Raw genomic sequence first — 26,269 nt, 5'->3', positions numbered from 1 at the left:
CAAAAAAGGGAGAAGGAAACGTTACTGAAACATACTATTTCTGAATTCTGTTAGGCATTACACATCACTGGTAGAGAGCACAGAGACATGGGAGATTTAAAGAATGTGTTTAAATCTTTGTAAATATAAAATGTCAGAGATTCCAGTTCAAAAAAACAGATTACTAGCTTCAGAAATGGGAGAAAAGTTCTGAGACCTCTCTCACGCAGTCATACCAGTTTCTGCAGGAATGCAGGAATTCTTGAAAAATGGTTAGTTCTATAAACATATGGGTAAAGCTGAACTTTCCATGGAAGAGAAAAAAAGTTTTCTAGGTATTTAAAACATCCTCCAGTTTTCTGTATTTATTTCATTAATTTTTCTTCTTTTATGGAAAGGAGGAAATCACCGGGCTCACCTGTATCAAACCCCACACTTGGCACTAAGTCCACGGTTCCGTGAAAGGCTCCGGCCCACGCTGAGGTAGCAGTGGTGACTGTAGTCGGATCTGTTTTTGTGATGTCACACGGGGGAGCGGGAATCCTGGCCGCACGCACAGACGGCATCAGCAGGGGCCCATAGGGTGGATCCAGGGCAGAGCCAGCAGAAGGGTGGTGGTGATGGCGGTGGTGGCGGTGGTGCATGTGGGGGTGGTGATGCCGCATGTACATGTCATGCATGTGGCTGTAGGATGGGCTCACCTGAGATGCCAGAGGGTAGTGCCAGGACTCGGACACAGGAGGGGGAGGGGTGGGGCCAGTCTGATGCAGACCATGTCCTGACCAGGGGCTGGGGTCAGCGGCAGTAAAGGTGCCAGGGGGTGCAGTAACCTGGAAATCAGGATGAACTCCCCCCAAACAGGGTGCAGATGGGGGCTGGTAAGAGCTGGTCCAAAAGGAAGTCGGGAAACTACTCCGCTGGCTTGAGAGAGCTGAGCTGTCTGAGAAGACAGAAAAATACATTATTTACATAAGATTCAGTTCTGGGATAGACTTACCTCTACTTGTCCAATATGTTACAAGCAGGCTAATTAATATACACTCTTTTTCTCCCCACACAGAGGTGAATAGATACCAAGTAAGCCTCTGAGTTGCCATGCCAGGTCAGTACTCAGGGGTCCAGGTGCTGAACGAGTCCCCTGCTTTGTTTGCTTAGCTTAGGCTGTCACAGTCTAGGCTGAGGTCGGCAAGTCTGGGACTGGAAAGCTTCATTTCCTCCTGCATGTCTCGCTGCCATCAAGTCTGAGCAGAGGTCACAGGTATATAAGTCTCAGGTAAGAAAAGCTTATGCCATAGACGTGATTCAGGTAGGTTGGAAACGATGATGTTTACCAATTTCTTTTAAAGGAAAATACGATTTTCACCCAAACTAACCATTTTAACACTGGAAGTAACAGATGGAAGTAAGATCACAATGATGCTTGCCAAGACCCATTTTCCATCAAGAAGAGAATGTTCCAAGCTTATTTTTTCTGTACAGGCCTGGGAGTTTCTAAACTGAAAATAATAATAGTTCACATTTAATGTCAGTGACCAAATGCCCAAAACACTAGGCCAGGAGCTTTGCATGGATTTGATCTCATTGGATCCTCACTCCAACCCTATGAGGTAGTTACTCTTATTATCCCCATTTTAGAGATGTGGAAATTGAGGCAGGGAAGAAGCTCAAGAGTCACAGCTGGCAAGTGGGAGACTGGGCTTTGAAGACAGGTAGACCGCCTGGATGGCTGGCTCTCATCATACCTGTGCCACAGGAGAGCACACTTGTAACTATAACCTGAACATCTAGAATTCGGTGAAGATTCTGTGGAAATCATGAGTGGAGGAGATTCAACTGGGGTAAAGGATTTGAGGAGATGTTTAGGGAAGGGGAAATGATATCAGAGAATAGCACTTGGAGATAAATAAGCAAGAGGGAGAACCTCGACTTTGCTTCAATTCAATTTCTCCACTCAATGGTCTTGACATATTTATATAGATGACCTACTATGTGTGAAACATGGGGCAACTAGGGATGACTGGACAGATATCCCCTTTAATCACAATCTGGCAGGGGACAGATAAGTAAACAGACATGAACAATGTAATTTGGTTTGTGTTCTCATAAGGGGAAATACAGGGAGAGGGCACTAAAGCTGCCTAAGAAATTAATAGCTAAATAGAAAGGGTCAGGAGGGCTAGCCTTGTGAAGAGGTAGGGAAGAGTATTTTAGGCCAGGGGTCTCCAACCCCCGAGCCACGGACCGATAGTGGTCTGTGGTCTCTTCAGAACCAGGCTACACAGCAGGAGGTAAGCAGCAGGAGAGCGAACGAAGCTTCCTCTGTATTTTTTTTTTTACATCTTTATTGGAGTATAATTGCTTTACAATGGTGTGTTAGTTTCTGCTTTATAACAAAGTGAATCAGTCATACATGTACATATGTTCCCATATCTCTTCCCTCTTGTGTCTCACTCCCACCCTCCCTATCCCACCCCTCTAGGTGGTCACAAAGCACCGAGCTGATCTCCCTGTGCTATGCAGCTGCTTCCCACTAGCTATCTGTTTTACGTTTGGTAGTGTGTATATGTCCATGCCACTGCCTATCATTCGCATTACCACCTGAGCTCCACCCCCTGTCAGCATTATGGTGAGTTGTATAATTATTTCATTATATTACAATGTAATAATAATAGAAATAAAGGGCACAATAAATGTAATGCACTTGAATCATCCCGAAACCCTCCCCCCTACCCACCTCCTCTGTAGAAAAATTGTCTTCCACGAAACAGGTCCCAGGTGTCATAAAGTTTGGGGACTGCTGTTTTAGGCTAATGAAAAAGTATGTGAAAAAAAGGCCCAAAACTACACATACACTCACAAATAGCATTTGAGGGACAGAAAAGAGTTCAGTGGGCAGATGATGGCAAACAGACTATGGTCTAAGAAGGACCTACATGGGTATGTTTTTATGAGCCATGCACTAAGTGTGGGAGCTGTCCTGAGGAGATCCAGTGAGCTTAAAAGCATTTTAATCTAGGGAGCGTTATAGTCAGAACTGTGTTTAGAAAGCTTGATACCTCCAGTGAGAGCCAGGTGCCTCCAGCACAGGGTAACTAAGCAAGCACTGGCCTGGGAGTCTGGGGTGCTCAGCCAGAAAGCTGACACCCAGCAATTACCCTGTCTCATTGTAGGACCCCAAATGATCTGTTGGCCTCTCTGTGGCTCAGTGTCTTCCAATCAAATATGAGGCATCTGAGCTCATTTAATTCCAAATATCTTCTGGCCCCAAACTTCTAACCATTCTGTGACATGTCTTATGGAGTATTTGTATCTATAGATAATGATAAAGTTGCTTAGTACATTAGTCATGCAAGTACAGTAAAATAGTATTTTTGTACTGGGTTCCACATAAAAGAACCTTGCTAGATCTTTCCATGGAATGCAAGATATCCTAAGAAGTACTGTGAAATAAAAGTATTCAGAAGTCTGACATGTTCACGTTCTCACGTCATAAACTTCCAGGACATAGTTTTCTTGCCTCAGGGAAAGCTTATATAACTTGACTCAACCCCTACATATGTAATTTGATGAACGTAATTACGATTATCACCAGGTTGTTCAAATATTTCCTTTCTCTAGCTTCCCTAAAGGCTGTGGCACTAACACTGCGAGCTCTTCCTCTCTCTCCCCATCAGCCCTAGAGCAGAGATATCATCCACCCCATCCATAGACAGATGGCTATTCAGTGTCTCAGTTCAAGTTTCCTCCCACCCACTGCTCAGGATCTCCATGGAGCTCAAAACCCTTGAGGAAATCTAAGCGATGATATTCTTCAAGAGGCAAAGGATGAAAGGACAATCTCTTCTTCAAACCTTCCAACAATCCTGGCAAACTTTTACTCGAATGGCTTAGTTTTGTCAAAATCACAATCTATCAGAAACTAGCACTTAAAGTCACTTACTGGCATTGAGGCAAATATGTTCTATTTAAGAATGGTCTTCCTTTGACATATGAAACGCGGCTGCTAATGACAAGAAGGAAAATTGTGTAAGCTGTAGGAAGAAAATTCAATTTGCCTTAAATGATGGTCATTTGTAGAATATTTCTATCATACCCACAGTAGAAAGCTGTTAACGTTTAAAACTCATACAAAGAGTTTATAGAGGCTCCTTATATTATACAGTGCAGCTTTGCCACCACCAATCTGCTCCTTTGTTCTCACACATCCAATCTTTGGTGGCAAACCCTTCATTCTGCTCATAATTTGTATCTCTTGCGGGGCCAGAATCCCATTATAAAACAGCTGAACTCAACCCACAGGTGTGTGCCAGAGACAGAGAGTTCTCTTTATTAATATCCCCCATTAAAATGTCAAAAGTACAGAGAGTATATGTCATTTCCCTGGATGCTTTCCTTTTGTATCTTTCCATTTGTATGTCCACGGACCTAATTTTATTGTACAGATGCTTATGCATTTTGGATATGCGTGCAGAAATATGAATAATGAAAAAATTCCTTACCAAAAATATTATCCTACTTATGACGTATTGTATTGTGATTAGTGAACACATTAGCATTGAAAGTAGAAATCTATTCTAAAAAATGCACCCCATAGAGGCTGAACAAAGCTTTAAAATGCCCCAGGGAAAAATCAAATTAGAAGCAACTTAATATTTTCCCAGTCAGTATGTCTCCTGAGATTAACATAAAGTTTGCAGAGATCTATGCAACCCTTTTCAAAAATAATGTTGCAGTCTACAAGTAAATGAAACTATATTGAACAGAAAATGTTTATGGACAAGTCTACATTTCAAAACCACTATCTGGTATCTTGATTGTTAAAAAAGAAATCCTTGATACAAAGAAACAGATGATATTCTTTGTTTCATGCCTGGGAATCAGTGTGCTTATTTCATATGTGTGTAAATTTTTTCATTACATGACTCTTTGCTTACAAGTATTTAATCACAGCCACATTTTTTGGATGAAAAAGCTTATGAAAAACTGCACACGCTATTTCCATGCAATATTACTTTTTAGCAATTCAGAACTATGCGATATTCACACTCTGTGGTGACTTTGGGCTCAGTGATACTGGATATTTGGATGACGTTAACACTGAGTCTAACATGTACAAAAAGTCTAAATATACTCTGGTTCAGTTTGCATTTGGGATTAAAGAATATTATACATGCATACACACCCTTATTTCTAAACAACAACAAAAAAAGAAAAAAGAAAAAAAGAAATTGTCCCATACAACCCACCCAAAGCATACCCAGTAATCTCACTGGCATGGTTTTTAGCAGAAATATGTCTTAGAGACATAAAGGACTTTAACATGGAACATCAGGTGTTTTTTTTCAATTTCACAGTAGCTGGGATATTTTTTACATTAAACTTCAGTGTCTCTGAGAAACAACCTAAGGGCAAACATTTTATGCAAGAGAAAATTCAACATATAATGTTAAAAAATAAATATTTTGTTACCTAATTTTGAAAAGAAAATGAAAACTATATTAAAAGGAAAAATGGGGCCATAAAATGTTGTAGAACCTCTATCTTAAGTCATCTTAAAAATCTCCAGAAAACGTATTCTTAGAATAAATACTGATTGAAAACATCCATGTTAAAAGATAATATTTACCTTTTTATTAACCTCAGTGAAAAAAACTGCTACTCCATTCTCAACCTAGAGGGCCCTAGCTCTAATTTTAATTCCCTTCCTCTTGTTCTGCTTCCCATAAAAACAAATCATTGGGTCAGAGGTGAAATGATACGTGTTCCAGTGTTTTCTGTCACTCAGGTATTAAGCATTACAATTATATCAAAAGACTGCCCTCCAGGTATTTTGTTCTAGAGTTGCTCAAAAATGGGCCTTGTGACTCTAAAGTGAGAGTTTCAAGGGGTGCTGTCAGATGCCCTACTCCTTGGAGGCAGGGCAATGAGATAAACCAGGCCTCAATTTCTTCCCACGTGTTTGTTCTAAGCTTCCCAGCAGCGATTACTTCCAGTGCCTCTTAGAGATGCCACCCAACTCTCTCCGTCCCTGTCTCAGTCGGCCCAGGAGATAGTCCCTCTCTCCCCTTCCTCCTCTTTGCTAAGTTTAATGCTCATTTTGAGAGGGCTTTCTTATGAGAATGTTGCTCCAAGAAGACAGATGTAGATCAGTCATGCAGAAAACATTTACTTTTCAACTACAACAAGAAAAAGCATATCAAGTTTACCACTCAGCATAGTTTTTAAGCCAGTGACATATTTGTCTATGTCTTGACTTAACTACTAGCTTTCCCTACACACACACACACACACACACACACACACACGCACACACACACACACTTTCTGTAATAACACTTAAGCACTGAGGTCAGTGAATAGACATATTTGAAGCCGATGCTTCTATTGGATGGGATGAGGAGACAGTCAGATTCATTAGGTTTTCTTAACTGAGAAGCCCTACTCAATCCATGAGGGGATATAATGGGAGAAGAGGTAGTCGTTATGATGTCATGTCAAATAAAGTACAAATATTTACTGTCAACTGTTTGCCTCAAAGCTGCAAAACGTCTAAAGAGGACTTTCCTAACACCATCAAGATACAGACGCAACGTATGACCGCTGTTCCATCATTAGCTGACACTCTATCATTTGCCTAAAGATTTACTGTGGAAATACATTCTGCAACCAAACATAATTCAGTTTTAAATTCCTTTGAAGTACTGTAGCACTTGTGTAGCACTGTAAAAACCTCATGCCATAAATTAGACCCTTTAATTTAATACAGCTGGTCAGCAGCTCCTCCTAAAGTATTATTGCCACAGCCATCAACATTGTCAATAACCTTGAGTACTTAGTATGTCCAAAACACTGTGTTTTTGCCAGGAATACAAACTCCCAGAAAACAGTGTTTCTGAATAAAAACCCAAGGTTGGTTTTCTATGTGCCAAATGCATTGAAACTTACTTAAGGAAGAGAGAAAAGGCATCTGACCTTCAGTCAGTGCCTTGCATCAAGCCTTATGCCAAATAATTCATATATATTATCAAAATATCTTTACAACACAACCCTAGGAGATGGGTATTAATCAACACACATTATAGCTGAAGTTAATCTCAGAGAGACTTTGAGAATTAATCGAAGATAACATTGCAACCAGGCAGTAATAGGTCCAAACTTGAACCCAAAACAAACATAATCCAGCCAAAGACCGCATTATGCAAACCTGCGTTGCTTTGGCAATTAATACAATATTTCCAGCAACTCTCTTAACTAGACATGGGAATCTCAATTTATTATACTTCTCTTCAACATATTCAATAGTTGCTAAATCCTTAATTACATTTTGTGGATTTCATATGAATCTTATCCAACTTACGTATACTTAACTAAAAACACTAATTCACAACTAGAAACAACTCTGGCAAAGTTTTATTCACAAGTGGAAGGTAAATAATACATTTCAAATCATAGAACTTCACAGAAAAAAAGATTTCAACAACCACTTAACTCAACCCCCTTATTTTATAAATAAGAAAACTGTACCCAAAGGTTGCATACAACTTATTACTAATAAATTCTCTATTAAAGACTTTTTTGCTTTCTAATCCTGGGTACATAGTATGAACTTGGTTCATCTAATTTAATCACTTGATCATTCAATTCATATTCCATATTTTTCACATAGAAATGCATTATCCTGAGTATTGGGGAAAATGATGTGAGTTAACTAGATAGGATATATATAGTCTCAGTGGAAGAGGAAGAGATGGAAATTGAAGAGCATGCTGTGTTTGCCTGGGCTACTCTGATAAACTAACATACAAAGCTCTAAAAATTCTGGTCTCTACTTATACCTCTTCTTTTCATTCCAATCACACTAGTATTTTGGCTTCTCGTTGAACACTCAAGTTCAGTTCTTCCTCAGGGCCTTTGCACTGGCTGTTCCCTCTGCCTTAAATAATTTTCCCCTAGATATTTGTGTGATAAGAAGTGTTCTTATTTCCTTCGGGTCTGTGCTCAAATGTAAGTCTTAGAGAGACCATCTGTTATCACCCTAAGTAAAATAATACCTTGCATCTCATTATATATATATTGCCTGTCTCTTTCACTAGAAAGCTCCATTGAGTGTAGAAGCTTAGACTCTCCTGTCCACTGCTATATTCCCACTACCTAGAACATAGTAGGACCTTAATAAATATTTGCTGCATAAGTCAATGTATGAAACAGGAGATAGATTTGAAGGCTAGATTTAAGATAATGCCAAGAAAACTCTAATAATACTTACTAAAACATTACCATTATCCACACTTTCTATACTGAAATTTGACAGCCTTCCAAAGATCCTCTCCATTCATTCAGTCATGCAGATTATGGGAAAAACACTGATATGTAGAGTTTTTGCATTTACACAACACCTCACTTAAAACTATTATGGTTACGATACTTTAGAAAATCACTCTTACATCTAGCTATAATTTGGGGCTTTCGCTCCTATATTCCAAGTTAAATGATCACTGGGTTGCATATGCTAGTATGCTAAAAGAATTAGGCATTGCATTTATTACTCTCCTGGGACTGATTGTCGTAATAGGATTTATTATTGATATATCAAACTATTTATTAAAGTCAGCTAATTCACTGAAGTTTTCTTATTTTCACCCTCCACAAACTATTAAAAGTATTCACAATGTGCTATCAAATAGGACATTGTTGGTTCTATTAGCATCTTAGGGTTTCAAGGACTAAGTTCTCAGTTCTTGTGGGAAGTCCATAATTAATAATCAAATAAGCAGTATGCTTCCCAGTTCACCTCTACCAAGGTCTAGGTCACTTGAATATGGATTCCACCTTCCTCTTTAAAGTCACTGTGTATGTCAATGTTGTTCATATTTATTATCAGAAAGGAGAAAAGAAGGGAGGGATGGTGAAAAGAGAGAAGGGGAGGGGAGGAGAGAAAAGGGAAGGAAAGGCAGGCAGACAAGAAAGAACCATTCTTCTGATGCTGAGAGGGGACCGACCACTCATCACTTCTCACCTGCCCCCTACCACAGGTGACCCATCACAGGTGACCTATCACTGGTGGCCAGCCTCTCCACACCATAGGATCACATGGGGCACTTATTACAGTGATTCCCAGAGCCTCTCTCTGGAGCCTCTGTCTGATTCGAAGGTCCAAATAAGGGGGCTGCAATCTGTGATTTTTAACAGCACTAGATCAACAATTATCAAACTTGAGCCTGCATCTGAATCCCTGGGAGGGCTGGTTAAAACACAAGATACTCTCCCCCTGAGTTTCTGATTCAGTAGTTTTGGGGCTTGGACCACGAATTTGCATTTCTAACAACTCCCATAAGATGCACGTATTCCTCGTCCTGGAAACCACACATTGAGAACCATTTTACTAGATTCTTCTTAGAATCAGGTGAGTTCAGAAGAAACATTCATATTTCTCTAAAACTACCGTTGGAATGATGGATTGTTTTTTCTCTAATATTGTAATTATCTCAATTAAGTTGTCATCCGACCATTTTCTGTGAATCAGAAATCAGATTCAAACACACATGTCTGTGACCTCTATATAGAGGGAAATAAAGGAGAGGAAGCCCAATCTATTGCTTTGTTTTACTGAGTTCAAAAAAAAAATAGCTTAAACCAGGGAGATACGGTCAATAATATCTGGGTTGTACATTACAAAGAGTTAACATCACAACAAAGCAGGACAGAGAAAGCCATCAAGAGAACACAAAAGGCTTTCAAAGTATGTATTCCTGGGTCAGACTCAGACCTCTGCTATGTCATCACGTAGCACCTCGTGGAATGAGCAAGAGCTAATTTTTAAACACTGATCCAGGCACGCCTATTATTTAGAGATCCAAATTGGGCCATCGGGGCTTAAGGAATGGTGCTTCACAGCTCAATCCTGCCACTATGAACTCAGGCCAGTTGCATCACTACTTTCCACGAGGAATTTAAGGGGTGTGACTGCATCCTTTCCAACCCTGCATTCCACATATGACAAAACTGATCCAGCTGTTTGTCTGAAAGAAATTCCTTGCTGTCCTTAAAAATTAAAAAGCGAGTGGATATCCGTCCTCCAGGGGCAAGTCTCCAGCTGGAACCTGGTACAGACGATTGCGAAACAGAGCCAGTGCCCTGGAGAGCATCTGCTTTGGAATTCTTACCTCGCCATAAGGGGGTTAGCCCCATCTTGCTTTTTGAAATGGCAGATTCTGGATGAAGGGTGCTGGCTTGGCCCAAAGCTCTTGAGAAGTGTTCATCCACTACTGACCCAATGTCTCCCTGGAAATAAGTGAAAAGGACACAGCGAGAGTTAAGGTACTCCATCTCGGCAGGCTGGTCTTTCTCCTCCTCCTCCTCCTCCTCCTCCTCCTCCTCCTCCTCCTCTTGTTTGCTGGGAAGGGTGACTTCCAGAGAGTCCTGCATCTTGCTGTATACCGCTAACTTCTTCTGGGATGGAATAAACAAAACACAGTATCAAAGACAGTTTGTACAAAAAGCATTAACGAGTTAACTTTTCACTAAAAGAAAAAAAAATCTAAACATTAACATATGTTCACAAACTGATTCTTCTTCATTTGCTTTACTCCACCTTCCCCCTCCCCAAACCAGCCTTCTGCTTCCCACCCTGAAAAAAAAAGACTTTTCTATTTCAAATTTGGCAACAACAAAAAAAAGATGTCCATTATCCAATGGTATATTCTCAGACTGTGAAAGGCAGGCTTGTTTTTTTGCTTAATTTAGATATACCAAAAGGAGAATGACTTTTAAAAAAAAAAAGAAAGAAAGTGACAGAGCCCTTCCATTTTTGTCCCCGTTTCTATTTTAAAGATTTAATGTACAGCAACATTATAGTTCGGGATGGGGAGGAATGGAGATGGTAGGCCTAACTGTCTGGGGGAGGGGTGGAGAAGAAAAGAGTTTTTCATAAATGAAATACACTAAAATAAAAACAGGAATGTAGCATCTTATAAAAGGATTTGGCAGATGTGCTGAACTCATTTCTCAAAAATCAAACTAAAACGACAAAATAAGTCTGTGTGAAGATCCATTTTGCATGGAACATATTTTTCAGATGTTCCACTTACCACCATTATCATAAAAGGGAAAAAGAAGGTATTATGATGACTTGCTGAAAATAATACAAGATACTAGCAATGGCTAGGATGGCTTTCAAATCAAAATGAAAAGAATTTGGTAATTTTAAAATATTTTCAAAACAGAAAATCATAGCTCTAGTAATAGTTTATATTATGACTGATACTCTTATATTTATTACCCCATGTAATCTTTACAATTCTATAATGTGGTTATTATTACTCTCCATATTTTAAATATGAAGAAGTGAGGCACAGAGAAGTGAAGTAACTTGCCAAAGGTCACAGAGCTTATAAGTGATGGACCCAGAATGCATAATAAAAATACACAGATGTACATATGTGTGTACATGTATGTGTCAGGGGAGGGGTATCTAGTGCAGAATAAAAAAATCACCAAAATGTTGTTTTGTGTTCTTTTTCTGGGTGGTAAGCTTGTAGTTGGTTGTTATTTTCTTATTCCTACTTTTCAATATTTCCAAATATTTTTCATAGAGCACATATTTTTATAATCAACAACTTTAGTGCAAATTATATATAAGAAAATAATGCTAAAAAACTATAAAACTCATTATCTTTTTTTTTTTTTTAAAGAAGATGTTGGGGGTAGGAGTTTATTAATTAATTTATTTATTATTTTTTTTTTGCTGTGTTGGGTCTTCGTTTCTGTGCGAGGGCTTTCTCTAGGTGTGGCAAGCGGGGGCCACTCTTCATTGCGGTGCGCGGGCCTCTCACTATCGCGGCCTCTCTTGTTGCGGAGCACAGGCTCCAGACGCGCAGGCTCAGTAATTGTGGCTCACGGGCTTAGTTGCTCCGCGGCATGTGGGATCCTCCCAGACCAGGGCTAGAACCCGTGTCCCCTGCATTAGCAGGCAGATTCTTAACCACTGCGCCACCAGGGAAGCCCCTAAAACTCATTATCTTAATGACAAAATGAGCATCCTATCATCTTAAAAACCTGACCCTTTGTCAGACCATTTTTCTTATTTCAGAAAAAAATGCATGTTGGAAAGTGAATGTCAGTAGAAAAAAATAAATCATTCTAGAATATTCAGTAAACACATAGTTTGGCAAATGTTATCAAAACACATAACCAAGACTCAATGTTTCTAGTGGTAATTACTAGCCCCAAGATCTGTAGCCCCAAATTATAAATGCCTCATTCGAAAAACTGAACCCCAGCAATGAATATGTTGAATATGTTGTTCTTGTATGAGGTAGGGTCTGAAATGTTCAGGCACATTACAAGCCGCTGCTTATTATTTAGGGCTGTTATATATATACACACACTATATGTATCTCTCTTTTTATTTGAAATCTGTGTCAGTATGGTTATCACTTCTTGATGAATAGATGATTCATTCCCTGTGAGTGAATATGCCTTGCTGATGAATGGGTGATTGTAATGACTGAGTGGTTATAAAATTCTTACAATCTGTTCTGCTCAGATTTGAACATGGTTATGTTTAACTTCAATAGTAAAGAACACCGTAGTAATATAGGTTATGTATAAAATGAAAAGATTGAACTAACTGACCTCTACAGTTATTCCTGGCTTTAAATTCCATTATAAAGTTACATGAATATTACTATTTATTAGTTAAATCACAGTACTGCTTCTCCGGGCACGTGTGCCTTTACTGAAGTTATACCATTTTAAGCAAATACACACACTCTGCCGAATATTCAGGCATATTAGAAAGAAGCACTGTTTTTATTTAGGAAGAAGATTAAAACTGATCTACAGAGTGGCTTCACTGCCTTAAGTGTTCAGTATAATCTATTAAACCGATTTCTTTTTTCTCATTAATGTCCAGCGCAGCATCAGTTTGTGAGAGTCAGGCTTTGCATCTACTTGTTTAATTTGTTTAATTTTAATGCTTATTCCTTAAATGAAAGAGCCTTGGCTATGTTAATTATCCAAAGAAAGACATTTTTTTAAAATTTTATCCCAATTAGCAATTGATTCTTAGATAAAATAAAATTAAAGTTATATATATGTGAAAGATTTGAGAACTGCAAATCAAATGCAAATATAGGCTCCATTTGTATGCAAATGTAGCATAGTACTATGATCAATAATGGTATCAATAAAATTTCTTACTTTTTACATTGATGGCAGTTGAATTTAAACTATAGATTTTCAGTCTATTTAAGATTACACAATTTTCTAAATGCTATATAATTTTATGTTATTCTTTTTTAACCAATTGCTGAGTAGTTGGATACAAATAAGTTATACATTTTTCACTATGAAATGGGAAAAAATTAAGCAAAATCTTCCATTGTATCAAAATACCTTTTATGAGTCTATTTTCTAAATGTCAATTCTGACAATGGATGCACTGATTCCCTATAATCTTTATATTTCCTATATATGTAATATATATCTATATATACACATATGCATTTATATAAGTATATATTGAAATATTCCTTTCAAATACCCGTGGTACTATAAAAATATCTATATTGACTCCTCTATTTAAATACATGTTGGGAGGATGATTATAAAATATACTTTTTTTCTCTCTCCCAGCTCTTTGAGGCAGGTCTTCTGCTAGTTAAATAAATTTGCTGGAGACTATTAAAAAAATAAAATAAAAAAGGAGCCTATGATATAGCTACCAATGGGCAGGATATAAAGCATATTTATCACCCCTCTCTTGCATTTTGCATCAATTTTCACAATTAGTGTACCCATTTAAATAATTACATTTACAACACACAGGAGCATTTATGACCACACCATAAACATCACTGGTTAAAATAAGAATTCTAAAGAATCCAAACAGCCTGATAGCCTTCTAAAATGGCAACACTGAATTTACATACATTTTTTAAACATCAAGTGTGAGCATGAAGAAAACGGGAACCCACAATTTAAACAGCAATTGATCCATATGCTAACATTCACACTATACTAATCTTCTTCCCCAGTGACTCTTAAGCCTCAACTGCCTTCAGTTATCTGTGCTTTTGTGACTGTAAATCAATCCTTTTTTTTTTTTTAAAAAAACTAAGTATGTTATTTATATACACTGTTGCCATATTCTGTATTTACTTGGTGTTTGCTCCTTGGAATGAAACTTCCTTAGTGTTATCTTCATTCTTGAAAGTAATATATAAAATTTTAAGCTTGAAAATAAATCTCAAATCATCAGAACCCAGATTTCCTGAATCAATGCTGAAAGGCAATGTGGTTCATATTTTTCTCAGAATGCACTATCACACCCTAAAAATAGCCCAATCTGTCAGAAGTATTCATATTTTTCTTACTAGACACGAATTATTAACAAAAATTAGTCATCAGAAGGAATTTCAAAGACTACCATTTGGTTTATTGAATGCACCTTAACTGGCTCATGCCCCATTGCAGAGTAATGACAAATTTCCTTCAGGTAAAAGAACCCTTGAGTTTAGATGAAACAGTGACCGAGTTAACGGCACAGAGTTAAAATTAACTCAGAAAGACTTGAAAGTAGCAGTGTGAAGGAGTTCGCCTAGGCAGTGCGAACCATGCCCAAACACCTCACAGCCTGCCATCAGGCACAACAGAAACAAACTCGCACAGGAATGTGCCGGGGAAAGGATTTGTCTGACAAGAGAAAGACTTCTATGTCAGGAGCCAAATACCACTAACTTCCCAAGGCTTAAGCCTACAAAATGCCAAATGATTACTGTGCATATGTGGAAACTTTTTTTCTAAGGAAACAAAAGTATTTTAATGAATCATTGGATATTTGGAAACAACTTATTTTTTTTTTAATTTCTACTGGCTATCTTCTCTAAATGCAATGATTCTTTCACCCTGAGAGACATGGTTAGAGCCTGTAAGAAAGGACCACTAGCCCATAGTCAATGTTTCAAAACTATAAAGCCCATAAAGCAGTGTGCTGCTCTTTGATCCTATTTTTCTGAATTTACTTGAATAACAGATTTTTTTTTTTTTTTTTTTTTTTTTTGCGGTACGCGGGCCTCTCACCGTTGTGGCCTCTCCCGTCGCGGAGCACAGGCTCCGGACGCGCAGGCTCAGCGGCCATGGCTCTCGGACCCAGCTGCTCCGCGGCATGTGGGATCCTCCCGGACCGGGGCACGAACCCGCGTCCCCTGCATCGGCAGGCGGACTCTCAACTACTGCGCCACCAGGGAAGCCCGAATAACAGATTTTTAAATCTATCCCAGAGAGACTTGAAGTTTTGGTCCTTGGCCTATTTGGAGGAGGAGGAATCAGGTTGCGGGAAGGTGGGTCAGGATAAGGAAGATAGTTCACAGACCTTCGATATATTTTATTTCACTAACTGTCACACATACTCAAATATTTTGTCCACATAATTATTCTCAATGTATATATGCAAAAACCGATTTACTTGGCCAGATCATCTAACTAGTAAATGGCAAGGATAGGATTAGAACCTATTTCTGTCTGACAACAAAGCATCTGCCAAGAAAACAGACTAAAGAAAATGAGTCTCTATATAATATTTAGTTTAACTGTATAAACAAATAGAAGCCCACAGTCAGCGTGGCATCATATGCTAACTGAAGAAAGTCTAAAGTTATTTATAACACTTAAAAACTAGGGATGTAAACATATCAAAGATATGGCTATTAAATAATACAGTGCTTTTCAAAATATATGTATATCTAGATGAACCTGCCCTTCTATATCTAGAAATGTGTTGTCCCCTTGGCAAGTCAGATACAAAATACAATTTTTCTGGAAATCCTATTTTGGAAATGTGAGTGGAGCCAATTTACTAGACACACTCAGACCTCGAGATTCTGTGTTTGCTTTGCTTTTGTTTGTTTGTTTGTTTTTTATTTTTCTTAACAGTAGTTGTAGCAAACCAAAAATAATATTAGCTATTTTTGAGCACACCTGCCACTCAGTGATTCTGGTCATTATCAAAAAAAATCAAACCCATCCCCTCAAAGGATGAATTTTTTCCAGTTTTGAGGATGTTAAAAAAAAAATGCGCCACAGGCTGAGAATTTCAAAATTTGCATTCCCAAAATGTTTTAAGCAATGATCACATCATGAGGGTATGTGTTCTCTCTCAAACTGACTGCTTTGAATGAAACAACAGTTTCTGATGTATAAATTTCTGGTATGTTTACATAATCCTATTATGAGATTTAGGGTATGATTTCACTTTTTAAAATTTATCTGTTAGTCATCGAATTGACAGTTAATTCTTATTTTGTGTCAGTCATTGTGCAAAGGCTCGGAGCCACAAAAATGAAAGTCACAGCAGTTGAGAGAGGGTTGTAAGGGAAATGGTAAAGAAAGAGAACCTCCAGGTTTATCTACATGGCTAATTGTCTAATTTCTCCAAGTAGCTAGTATTCAAAAATTTTAAAATGAGAAAAGTAAGAGGGTAACACTAGGTGAATTACTAATTGCTTTTGTTGCTTCTAAAGAAGCTCAGATGGAAAGGGAACACAGTAGAAAGAGAACTGGAATGGTTAAGGGGATTTGACCAAAACTAGTCCATGAATCTGGGTAAGGCACCGAAACCTTTGGCCCTCAGCTTCCTCTTCTGAAGATGAGGAATTTTGACTTCATTATCTCAGAGGTCTCGTCCAACTCTGTAGGCTAATAAGCAACATGCTGGAGCTCTAGACAAACTCACACTTAATTTTGTTTCTTACGTTGGCTGCCTTTTCTGATTTTGCAGGACACTGGTCAAAAAAACCCTACAGATCATTGAAGACTAATTCATTTTCAGACATAGGTCATCTAGCCCAATTCCTAGGAATTAGTTTGGGTACTTCCTTTAGCTATCTTCACAGTAACCAGAAAGGAGGCATCCTTCAAATATCCCCACCCCATCCCCCAAGGACAAGTGTTTTCGCACACTAAAACAACATAGTTTTAAGAGGAAAGGACACCTGTTCGGTTTAGGCCCGTCTTCCTTTCTTTTCTTTCCTTTTTTTTTTTTTTTTTTTCTCTACTGAAGTATGAGACAAGTGAAAAATAGTTCAGTTATCTCAGTTCAGACCATACTTGTAAATTACTGAAATAAATCTGGTATCCATGGAAATATCTATAAATATGGCATTCATGACTTGCTTCTAGCAACAGACGTTTGGGTCTAATGGTTCAAGTCACTATTAGGGTCTCCCTAAATGAATAGTTAAAGCAGAAAACCAGCTGCTGAAAGACGTGCTTTTTAAAAGAGTCAGTGCAAAGTTTTGACCAAAATTATTTCCTCCACTATCTCTGCCAGAGTCTGAAATTCAAGTATTGGAGAGTTTTTGTTTCTTGAATGAAAATGTTTTTCTAGAGACAATACCTTAAATTGTTATGTATTACTAGATGTATCAGTTTTGAGATTTCTTTTTAAAGCCAGTTGGAAATAGGGCCGATGGGAATGGGATTCAAGTTAAGTGGCTGGGTTTTAGAATGGTAGTCACTTAACTCTCGAGTTCACTTTAGAATCTGCGTTAGGCATCTTGCACATAATATTTTTAGTCTTATGGACAATCCCCTTTGCACAGAAAAACACAAGACAGAAATGTACATACTGCCCAACCGGGTCAACACAGCATCTCTTCTGTAGTTGTCCAAGGAAGCACCGTGCAGGTTCATTCTACCCACTGATCCCCCTTATTTCTGCTGTTATGAGTCATGTCCCTGTCATCTCCAACTCTGTGAGGTGTGAGACTTTACCAAGCACTAAGTGAAGTAGGACTTCTTTGCGTTGAATGAAAATATCCTTCACTTAAATTTCCACAGAATGCTTCCTTGTCCCGGCATTTGGTTTTTCTGGTGAATGTAGCCTCACTGCACATGATTTTATGGATTTCAAGCCTGCCCTTACTATCCGTATTGTAATCTCCATTCTGGTTGACTGCCAGAGACAACAGTTCAGCTTAGTTATTTCAAAGTTTAATTTTCCTTCTAGCTTTGAATTTTCTGGCTGGAAAGTTATTGGGAGCATAAAGCTCTGGGGCACTTGAAGCTTCTAAGTCTCTACAGTCAAGTTACTTTGTGTAGTTTGGAATCAGAGGGGCTGTTCTCTCTCAAAGAAGTCCTGTATGAATTCTTATAAATCTACTTAAGTCCTTGCTTACAGTTGCAAGAAAATTGTATCCTCCAACTTAAATAAGTGGACTGTGTATTGAAACTATTTAGAATGTAATTGTATGCTTTCCTCTTAATAAATCTAAACTTATGTTGGAACAGCAATGATATATGAGGCACTTAAAGCTGACTGTTAATACCACTTCCTGCATATTATTTTCAAAGAAATACATGTTCATTTGCTAAGTGGATATTCTGCTTCATCAGCAAAGGATGCAACATGGATAACAAAAGTCATTAGCATAATACAAATGCTTAAAAAACAACTTTGGAATGCCTAAACTAAAAACGTACACTACCAAGGATTTGGAAAGAATTTCAAGCTCCAAGGCCAAAGAATCTACTGCATATTAATCTTCTTTATCAAAAAGTTGATTTGGAGCACTAAAGACAGAAATAAGCCTATTGTGCAATAGCAAAAAAAAAAAAAAATCTTGGGAGACGGCTTGGTATGGTGGAAAGATGCTCTGCTGGGGAGCAGGGGATCCGGTGGTCCTAATTTTGTCACCAATTAGCTTTGAAATCTTTAGCCAGGCATTTCAGCCCTATAAACATGCATTTCCCCATCTGTAAAAGGAGGGGTTGAAGTATGTTTTCCCAGGGTTTTTTCCTAACAAACAGAATCTCAGATTTTATGACCTAACCAAGGTGGCAGAGTCCAGAGAAAGAGTTTGAAAAACTCCTTACAAAGTTAGAACTGGAGTTCTGCCTCCCAAGACTTTTAATTCTCTAAAGTGAAAGCATGCGTGCATATTCACCCAGCTGTCACCCTTGAAGAGAGCAGCGTCAATATGCTCTAACTTATATGAAGCCCAAAGTGTGATCGTTAAAAACTCCTATGCACAATTAGAGAATGGGTGATTGTTCTCCTCTGCTTTCACCACCTCACCTATGAATTCACCCAGTTCTGAAAGCTTTGCTTTAAGTATCTCCCTAATGTTAACATTATGAAAATATGGGGGGAGGGAGATTTTAGATGACAGATTGTCTGCATTTAAGATGAGGAATCTATGGGGTATGAAGGGAATTTATGATTGTTTCCCTCAATTTTTCCTGACACATATTTTGAAATTTTTTTCTCTTTTTTCCTACTGTCACTGCTGAGATAAAAACGCATTCCTTTCTGTACACGTTCTGCAGTGTCATCATGCCTTTGGAGCACGTGCTGAGCGACTAAGTCGAGAGTTCTCCTGAGGAGCTGGTAGGGACGGATGCATTCAAGCAGTGAAGAGATGGTGGGCACAGGGACCAGAGACCTTAGCATCCCTTAGCAAATCCTGGCTCTATAAAGCACACTGTTAGATTTATGCACAGCCACGCAATTTCTAGGAATTAACATCAGGGACTATAAAACTGACTCTTTAGGCATATTTACATTTTACTTTGATTCACTTAGCCTACTGTATGCTTAAGTAACACACTGCAATGCAGCCTGATGTATACGCAGTTCACTGTTTTTAAGGTACTAACCTATTACCCACCTATGATTTATAATATGTTCAATTAAAAAATGAAATAAAATTCCAAGTGCCTTTTACACTTGTAATTACACAAAATTACATTGTACTTTTAGGTGGAAAGCTGCAAATACATGTGCCTGGAGCATTAAGTTCTACTATTTAAAAAAGAACTTCTGCTATATAATCATGCATTAAGAGGAAAATATACCTATGTTTAAAATCTATCATAATAAACCACTATGAGAAATAATTTACAAGGACTATAGAGCTATATGGACTTGAGGAAAAAATCAGTTCAAAGATACACTACAATAATTGAAAATGCAGAAGTGATACAAAACTTTAATGCTCTCTTTCCTAACATTTTCTAAGTGACCATTAAACTTTGTAACTCTATCACTTTTTCTGCTTCCTGTCCTCAACAAGTCAATTTTTCAAATACAGTAGGACTCGTAGCCCTTGTTTTTGTCTCCCAGGCAAGATGCTATTAGGGGTCACTTCCCACGTACGGAGAAAACAATCTTCATGGATAATAATGATAAAACCTTATGGAATGCAAAAACAACCAAAATATGTATTCTCAGATGACTACGTTGGGGCCAAGTCAATATTAGTCCCACTTCACCCACGCACCACATAGTCTAAAAATGCTGTCAGCCTGATAAGAATTTCCTGATTTACTCTGTTTTCCAACAGAAAATATAGGTCATCAAAATAAACCCCTGACAGTAAAGAACAGTAGTTACACTACTGTCTTTTTATTTTGCTAGCCAGTTATATAGTCAAATAGTTGCTTTACCTGACAAAAAAGTAATCTCGAACAAGCCAGTGGAGTAAAAGTAACATGAAAATTTCAAGCACACTTCTCAACTAAGTTCCTAAGTTCAACTCAGCCTAACATCTACTTAAACAATATCTACAGAAGCTCAAAGGATAGCAGAAATTGATCACTATTTACTAATATGTGCCACTCATCGAGGTGGACAATTCAGGTGAAAAAGGAAGCTCATTTTTTGGTTTGTTGACGTTCTTAGCAAAAGAATGTGATTTGAGAACTGAGTTTCGGGGCAACTGCAAAAGTTAGGTAAGGTATTGGAGTTATTTTTTATTGGAAGCTAAATTTCATGATTAGTTATTTATAATTTTTCTGATACTGAATTTTATTTTCTAGCTCAAAAAAGTATTCCAATTCTAACCCCCACTAGAGATTCGTATTTTAATGGAACTATTTTCACAACTCTGGAACATAAAACCTTATTCACAACTATTCTGCTAAAGTTATTTTTGAAGGGGAAAAATCCTTTCTGAATGTTTAGTAAAGTTTGAGGCTGTTGCTCGTCCACATTCCAATTGATAATTTAAGGCCTCTACAGTCTCTGAGATGGAAGAAAGTAAAGAAGAAAAGGGTGGTTCATCTGGGACACAGTGTTCATAAAACACAGAAAATGGATATCCAGCGTCTCTTTGCATCACTTGCCTGACTTGGACTTAAATGGTTTCTTCCATTACTTCTATCTTTTATATTAAAGCCAAAGAAAAAGAGCATAACCAAAATGTTTTAACCTGTCACCCTTGATCACAAATTACAAAATGTTTTCCCATTCACCTCCCTAAAAGTAATCTTGCTTTGAAATGCTGAAGATGATGAAGAAAAAAAAAGAAGATAGCTAGAAAGTGGGGCTCCTTCCTCTTTTGCCCAAGTTGTACTGGTTAAGCTCATACTATTCAGCAGATAAATCTAGAGTATGTACTCTTCCAGAATCAGCTAAATTTCAGTCCCTAAATTCTAAACTGAAGTTATAATTTCTTTCCAAAGAGTAGCACAATAAATATAGTAAAGAGACAGGGGTAGAGGAAATAAATTAAATGGCCAGATTAATTAAAGAGTCAAACCCTGAAGACTACAATAAAATATATGTTTTTTAAGAAACTAAAAAAAAAAAAAAAGTCAATCAATAAATTCTGTGAATGTTAGTTTCAGAACCATACCTAGATCCCTGATAGGTGTCTCTACCTCAGAGTATGTATATTTTTTTAAGTCTCACCAAATCAACCCACCCTAATTCCCAGAGTCTCAGGACCCTATTTTGGTACAGACCCTGGCCACATGCTCATATATGTGTTTTATGTAGTGCTAACTAAGCCTTGACACACTGCGGACGAACAGGGAGGAACATCCAAGGGTACCTAGTGCTTAATTCCCCCAGAACCCTACTCTCCGTTCTAAAGGAACTTTATCATCTCCCTAGTTCCTGAATCCTTTTTATCCAACAGCATTCAGTCACTCTGGGCATGGTGGAGACCCAGCATCCAGTGACCCAAGGTTACCTCTTAGCTGGGAAAGGAAAGAGTTCTTCTGTCCAACAGACCAAACCATAACATCTCTGTGCTTTGATGCAATTAAAAATGAATGAGGAATTTGGGGAACAATCCCTGTCACCTAAGCATGGAAGATGACAGACTTTGCAGAGAACTTCTAGTAACATTTGACAGATATTACACTAGACCCATGTTCCACCATAAAGTTCCAGAAAAGTCATTCCATGGGCTCACTGTCCAGGTAGCCTCCCCTATGTCAGTGACACATTTCATCCTCTTAATCAAGAAAAACCCTGAAACACTCCACCGTTTCAAAGGAAACAAAATATTTGGTTTAAAGGAACTTTACTCACATACTCCTAAGACAGATGCCCTTGGTGAGCTTCAGAGAACTGAGCCCTAAGAGCTAGGGTGGCTATGAGGAATAGCTTCTGAGCCGGTGACAAGAGCTCACTGAAGCCCCCAGCTAGGTAATGCCTCGCTTGGAATCCCCACCCGTCCACCTGGCAGCTCGTCCTTCCCGAAGCCTCGGCTCTTCTCTTCTGATGGCTTTCTGTTCAAGGGCGCTCCCGCAAGGCTCAGAGCATCCTCCGCGCCACCCGTCCCAGAGGGACGTCTTGGGAGCCCCAGACCGATACTCTCGCTGCCCCTCGCCCCCGCCCCCGGCAGGCTGCCCGGTCGGTGACTCACCTGCTGGCCAGGTTGGGGCGCCGGGTGGTAATAGGCTGTGGGGCAGGTTGCAGCTGCCACGGGGTTGGGCAGATACTGGGGCGCTCCATACGGCTGGGGGTGATACATCACCTCCGCACAACTCATGGCAGCCGGGGCAGCGGCGGCCCCGGAGCTGCGGCCGCTGCTCTACGCGCTCGCGCGACAGGCGCCGCCGCAGCTGCCGCCTCTGTCGCAGCCCCAGCTGCTACTGTGGCGAAGGCGGGTCCTCGGCGGCCGTGGGCTCCGCGCGGGGCGCGGGCTCGGGAGGGGTTGGCAATCGGCGGGGGCCCATGCGCGGGCACCCTCATCTTCAGCCCCTCCGGGTGTCCCCTGGCCGGCGCTTATATAGCGACTCGGGGACGCATTGGCCCGCCGCGCGGCGGGAGCATGGCAGTGCGGGGCTCGGGCGAGGGCAGCGGCGCCCACGGCAGCGCCAGCCGCAGCCGCAGCCCCGGCCGGGGTCGGGCAGACCTGGGGAACCGGGCTCTGGTTTGCATATACACAATGCACGCCCGGGGCTCGTCCTATCACCGGCGCTCCCGGCTGGGCGAGGACCGGGAGGCGGGGGCAGAGTGAGGGGGCCCGCAGGGGAGGAGGGGGAGCACCTCGCCTCTCCCGGCTCTGACGCGGAGCTCCGCGAAGTTTCTCCAACTCGCTCGGCGGCGGGCCGGTCGCCCAGCAGGGGGACCCCGGGGAGGGCCGGCCGCGGATTGGAGAGAAGTTGCAAGCTCTCTCCGCCCCCCGGCAGTGGGGTGGTGGTGGGAGGGAAGGAATGGTATGCGAGAGGTTCCACGCCCTGAAAGCTCCGCGGGTTCTCACCCCAACTCCTGTCACCTGGGCGCCAGGGTGAGGGCTTCCCAGCCCCAAGGAGCTTTTACACGGAACACCAAACTAGAGGCCAAGGCTAAAGGAAGGCCAAGTGCACTAGGGGGTAAAACAGAGCAGGCGCAAAATGAGCTGGAATTGGCGCCTACATTCAATAGAACCGTAAGTGAAAGTTAACTTCATTGCAAGCGCGCAAGTGCCAGGAATGCGACGCGATTTTCCGTAAGCAATCTCCGCTTTACGTTAACACCTTGATGGTATGACCTGCTTGCGGGACGTCAACCTTTTCTGGCTTTTTCAGCCCGGTTTCCATAGAGCAACAGACAGTGACAGTCGATTAAACCCATCTAGCTATTATTTAAAGGTTTATTTGCACGTGGTTTACAATCCTCTCGGAAATGAAAAGTTTGTTCCTAGGAATATAATTGTATTTCAATATAATCAAGTAAAGTAGAAAAGATGTATACTTATTTTATGAATAAGCAAACTCTCTGACCAAGTGTATCTCTCCCCCTATATATGACACAGAACAATCTCTTTTGTTTTCACAGAGACTATCCTTTGAGGAGAAGTAAATCTAGATGTTAAATGTTTTGATGTTGTTAATGGACAGACTTGGGTCCCCCTAAAATTCACGTGTTGAAGCCAAACCCCCATTGAGACTGTATTTGGAGACAAAACCTATCAGGAGGTAATTAAGGTTACATGAGGTCATAAAAACGGGGCCCCAACCTAGGACTGGTGTCTTTATAAGAAGAGGAAGAGATGCCACAGATCTGTCTGCTTTGGCACAGAGGAAAAGCCTTGTGACACCCAGTGAAAAGCTTCAGTCTACAAGCCAGGAAGAGAGGACTCACCAGAAGTTAACTCTGAGGGTACTTTGATCTTGGATTTTTAGCCTCCAAAACTGTGACAAAATAATTTCTGTGTTTAAGCCACACAGCCTGTGGTATTTTGTTATGGCAGCCCCAGCAGACTAATGCCGATGTACAGTACTAATATATTGTTTGTATTGTTAATCTTTATATGAATGTGTATGTGGCTATGTATAACTACACAGACACACAAATATATAAATGCATATACACTCACACATGCCCTCACTCATACACTCAAAAATACAAACTATAGTAATTGGATAGGAACTCCTGGCTACTCACAGCAGCTCCTATTCACTCACTCATTCTTTCATCCACTGAAAATTAAAAAATATATTTATTAAGAGCTTTCACAGTTTAGACTTTGTCCTCTTTGTAATGGAGGAGTATTCCAATCAGTAAGAGACATACAAGTTTATTTAAAATGTTTTTTACTGCCTTTTCACAAGTTGACAACCACTGGTCATACTCATCTTGTGTGTTCCAGATTCATCTATTCTGTTTCTGTCTGGAGGGCTCCACATAGATATTCATTAGGAACCTCAGTCGTAATGGCACTAATATTTTCCCCATAGCCCCAACCTGATCCTCCTCTTTCAATCCCCATTTCAGGCATTGAAACTCCCACCCTAGTTGCTGAGCTGGAAATCTGGGAATCATCCAACATCACAGTCCCCACATCTGGTCTTGGAGTCCATTTCATCCACACTTTTACCTTTCTACTGACTCCACTCATCTCTTTATCTCTGCTGCCATGATCCTTAGGTCACTCAGCATCTCTCACCCAGAATCCCGCAAGAGGCACCGACCTGATTTCCAGGCCCCAAGTTCAACCCTCTTCTGATCCATTTTTCACGATTTGTCCCCCTTTTTTTTCCAGCCCAGCCACTGCAAATCCAACAAACTAATGATGCTTGACCCTCTTTTAAAAAAAAATTCCCAGCAGCTCCCCACAGTCCACAGTCCCAACTCTTTAACATTCAAGTTTTGGCCCCTACCTATGTCACCATCTCCTGCAACTGTCTATTCAGCCATTGGACTTGAGACCTCTCTCTCTAGGAAGAAGCGTAGTCACTTAACACCACTAACTTTATCTTCAGATAATTTAATATATCTGTAACTGATTATTTTTTGTACAATTATGTGCTCAATATGTCTCCTCCACTAGACAATTGCTGAGACCGTTTATATCTTGTACATCTGACATTTAAAAGGTGTTCAGGCTATATTTGTTGACTTAGAAAACAAAGGCAGAACTAGATCCGACATGTTCATACCCCAATTTCTGTGTCTTCCCTGTGTCCCATAGAGCTTCTATCTAGTATCCTGCAAATATTTACTGTATGACAAAGATGTAGTTCTCAGATCCTAGTAAGTCATGGAGTCAAAAGTCTGGAGGTATTTGGCAAAATCTTTCTATAATGCAATATCTTTGTTTTGATACCTCCTTTAGTTTCCATATTGCAGCGATGGAAGAAAATGAGAAAATGAAGATAAATTCTGCCCAGACAGAATTAGAATCTAGAAGAAGCATAGACGGAACAGAAGGAGAAAATAACCCGTCAAAGGGTGGAGTCTTTGTTTGCTCATTAATAAAAAGTAGGATCATTCCTGTTAAGGAGAGCTAATTTGGAGTTCTGATAGGAGAACAGATGCACCTTACTTCCCCCCGGTAGATATTTAGGGTTTTAGAATAGAAAAGAATCACAATGATCACCTAGTCTAAAACATCTTCTTTCAAAGGTAAGCAAACCAGTGTTCAGATTAAAATCTCCTAGGGAAATGGAGGCAGAACTAAAACCAAAGTGACCAGGTCTCTGGATTCTTAGTTCAGTTCTTTATCACCCACAGTAATATTTATAAACAAACACATATGTAAATCTACATGCATGCATGCATACATAATATGTG

At 39.7% G+C, this 26,269-nt stretch overlaps 2 protein-coding genes across 5 annotated transcripts in view; one reads left to right on the top strand and one right to left on the bottom strand.

The window, feature by feature from the left end:
* The window catches only part of VGLL3 (vestigial like family member 3), a 49,345-nt gene extending 26,212 nt beyond the window's left edge, over nucleotides 1-23,133 (bottom strand). The window contains exons 1-3 of one of the 4 annotated variants that reach the window (XM_082625209.1): nucleotides 22,635-23,133; nucleotides 10,143-10,425; nucleotides 398-919 (exon numbers count right to left, since the gene is read on the bottom strand). In XM_082625209.1, coding sequence (XP_082481335.1) covers nucleotides 398-919; nucleotides 10,143-10,425; nucleotides 22,635-22,760 — 931 coding nt within the window. In that variant the 5' untranslated portion in view covers nucleotides 22,761-23,133. Of the gene's footprint in view, nucleotides 1-397; nucleotides 920-10,142; nucleotides 10,429-22,297; nucleotides 22,544-22,634 lie in introns of those variants that run through there. The other 3 variants (XM_082625211.1, XM_082625208.1, XM_082625210.1) reach the window with 3 other exon arrangements.
* On the top strand, nucleotides 22,767-25,577 carry LOC309806384 (uncharacterized protein). The gene is made up of 2 exons (XM_082625212.1): nucleotides 22,767-23,642; nucleotides 24,032-25,577. Exon 1 carries the CDS (start codon nucleotides 22,946-22,948, stop codon nucleotides 23,453-23,455), a length of 510 nt encoding a protein of 169 aa, XP_082481338.1. The 5' UTR covers nucleotides 22,767-22,945; the 3' UTR covers nucleotides 23,456-23,642; nucleotides 24,032-25,577.
* Nucleotides 25,578-26,269: the final 692 nt, after the last annotated feature.

Source organism: Mesoplodon mirus, assembly GCF_964341445.2.
Source record: "Mesoplodon mirus genome assembly, chromosome: 6".
NCBI classification, from domain to species: domain Eukaryota; kingdom Metazoa; phylum Chordata; class Mammalia; order Artiodactyla; family Ziphiidae; genus Mesoplodon; species Mesoplodon mirus.
This window is presented reverse-complemented; position numbering and strand designations above follow the sequence as displayed.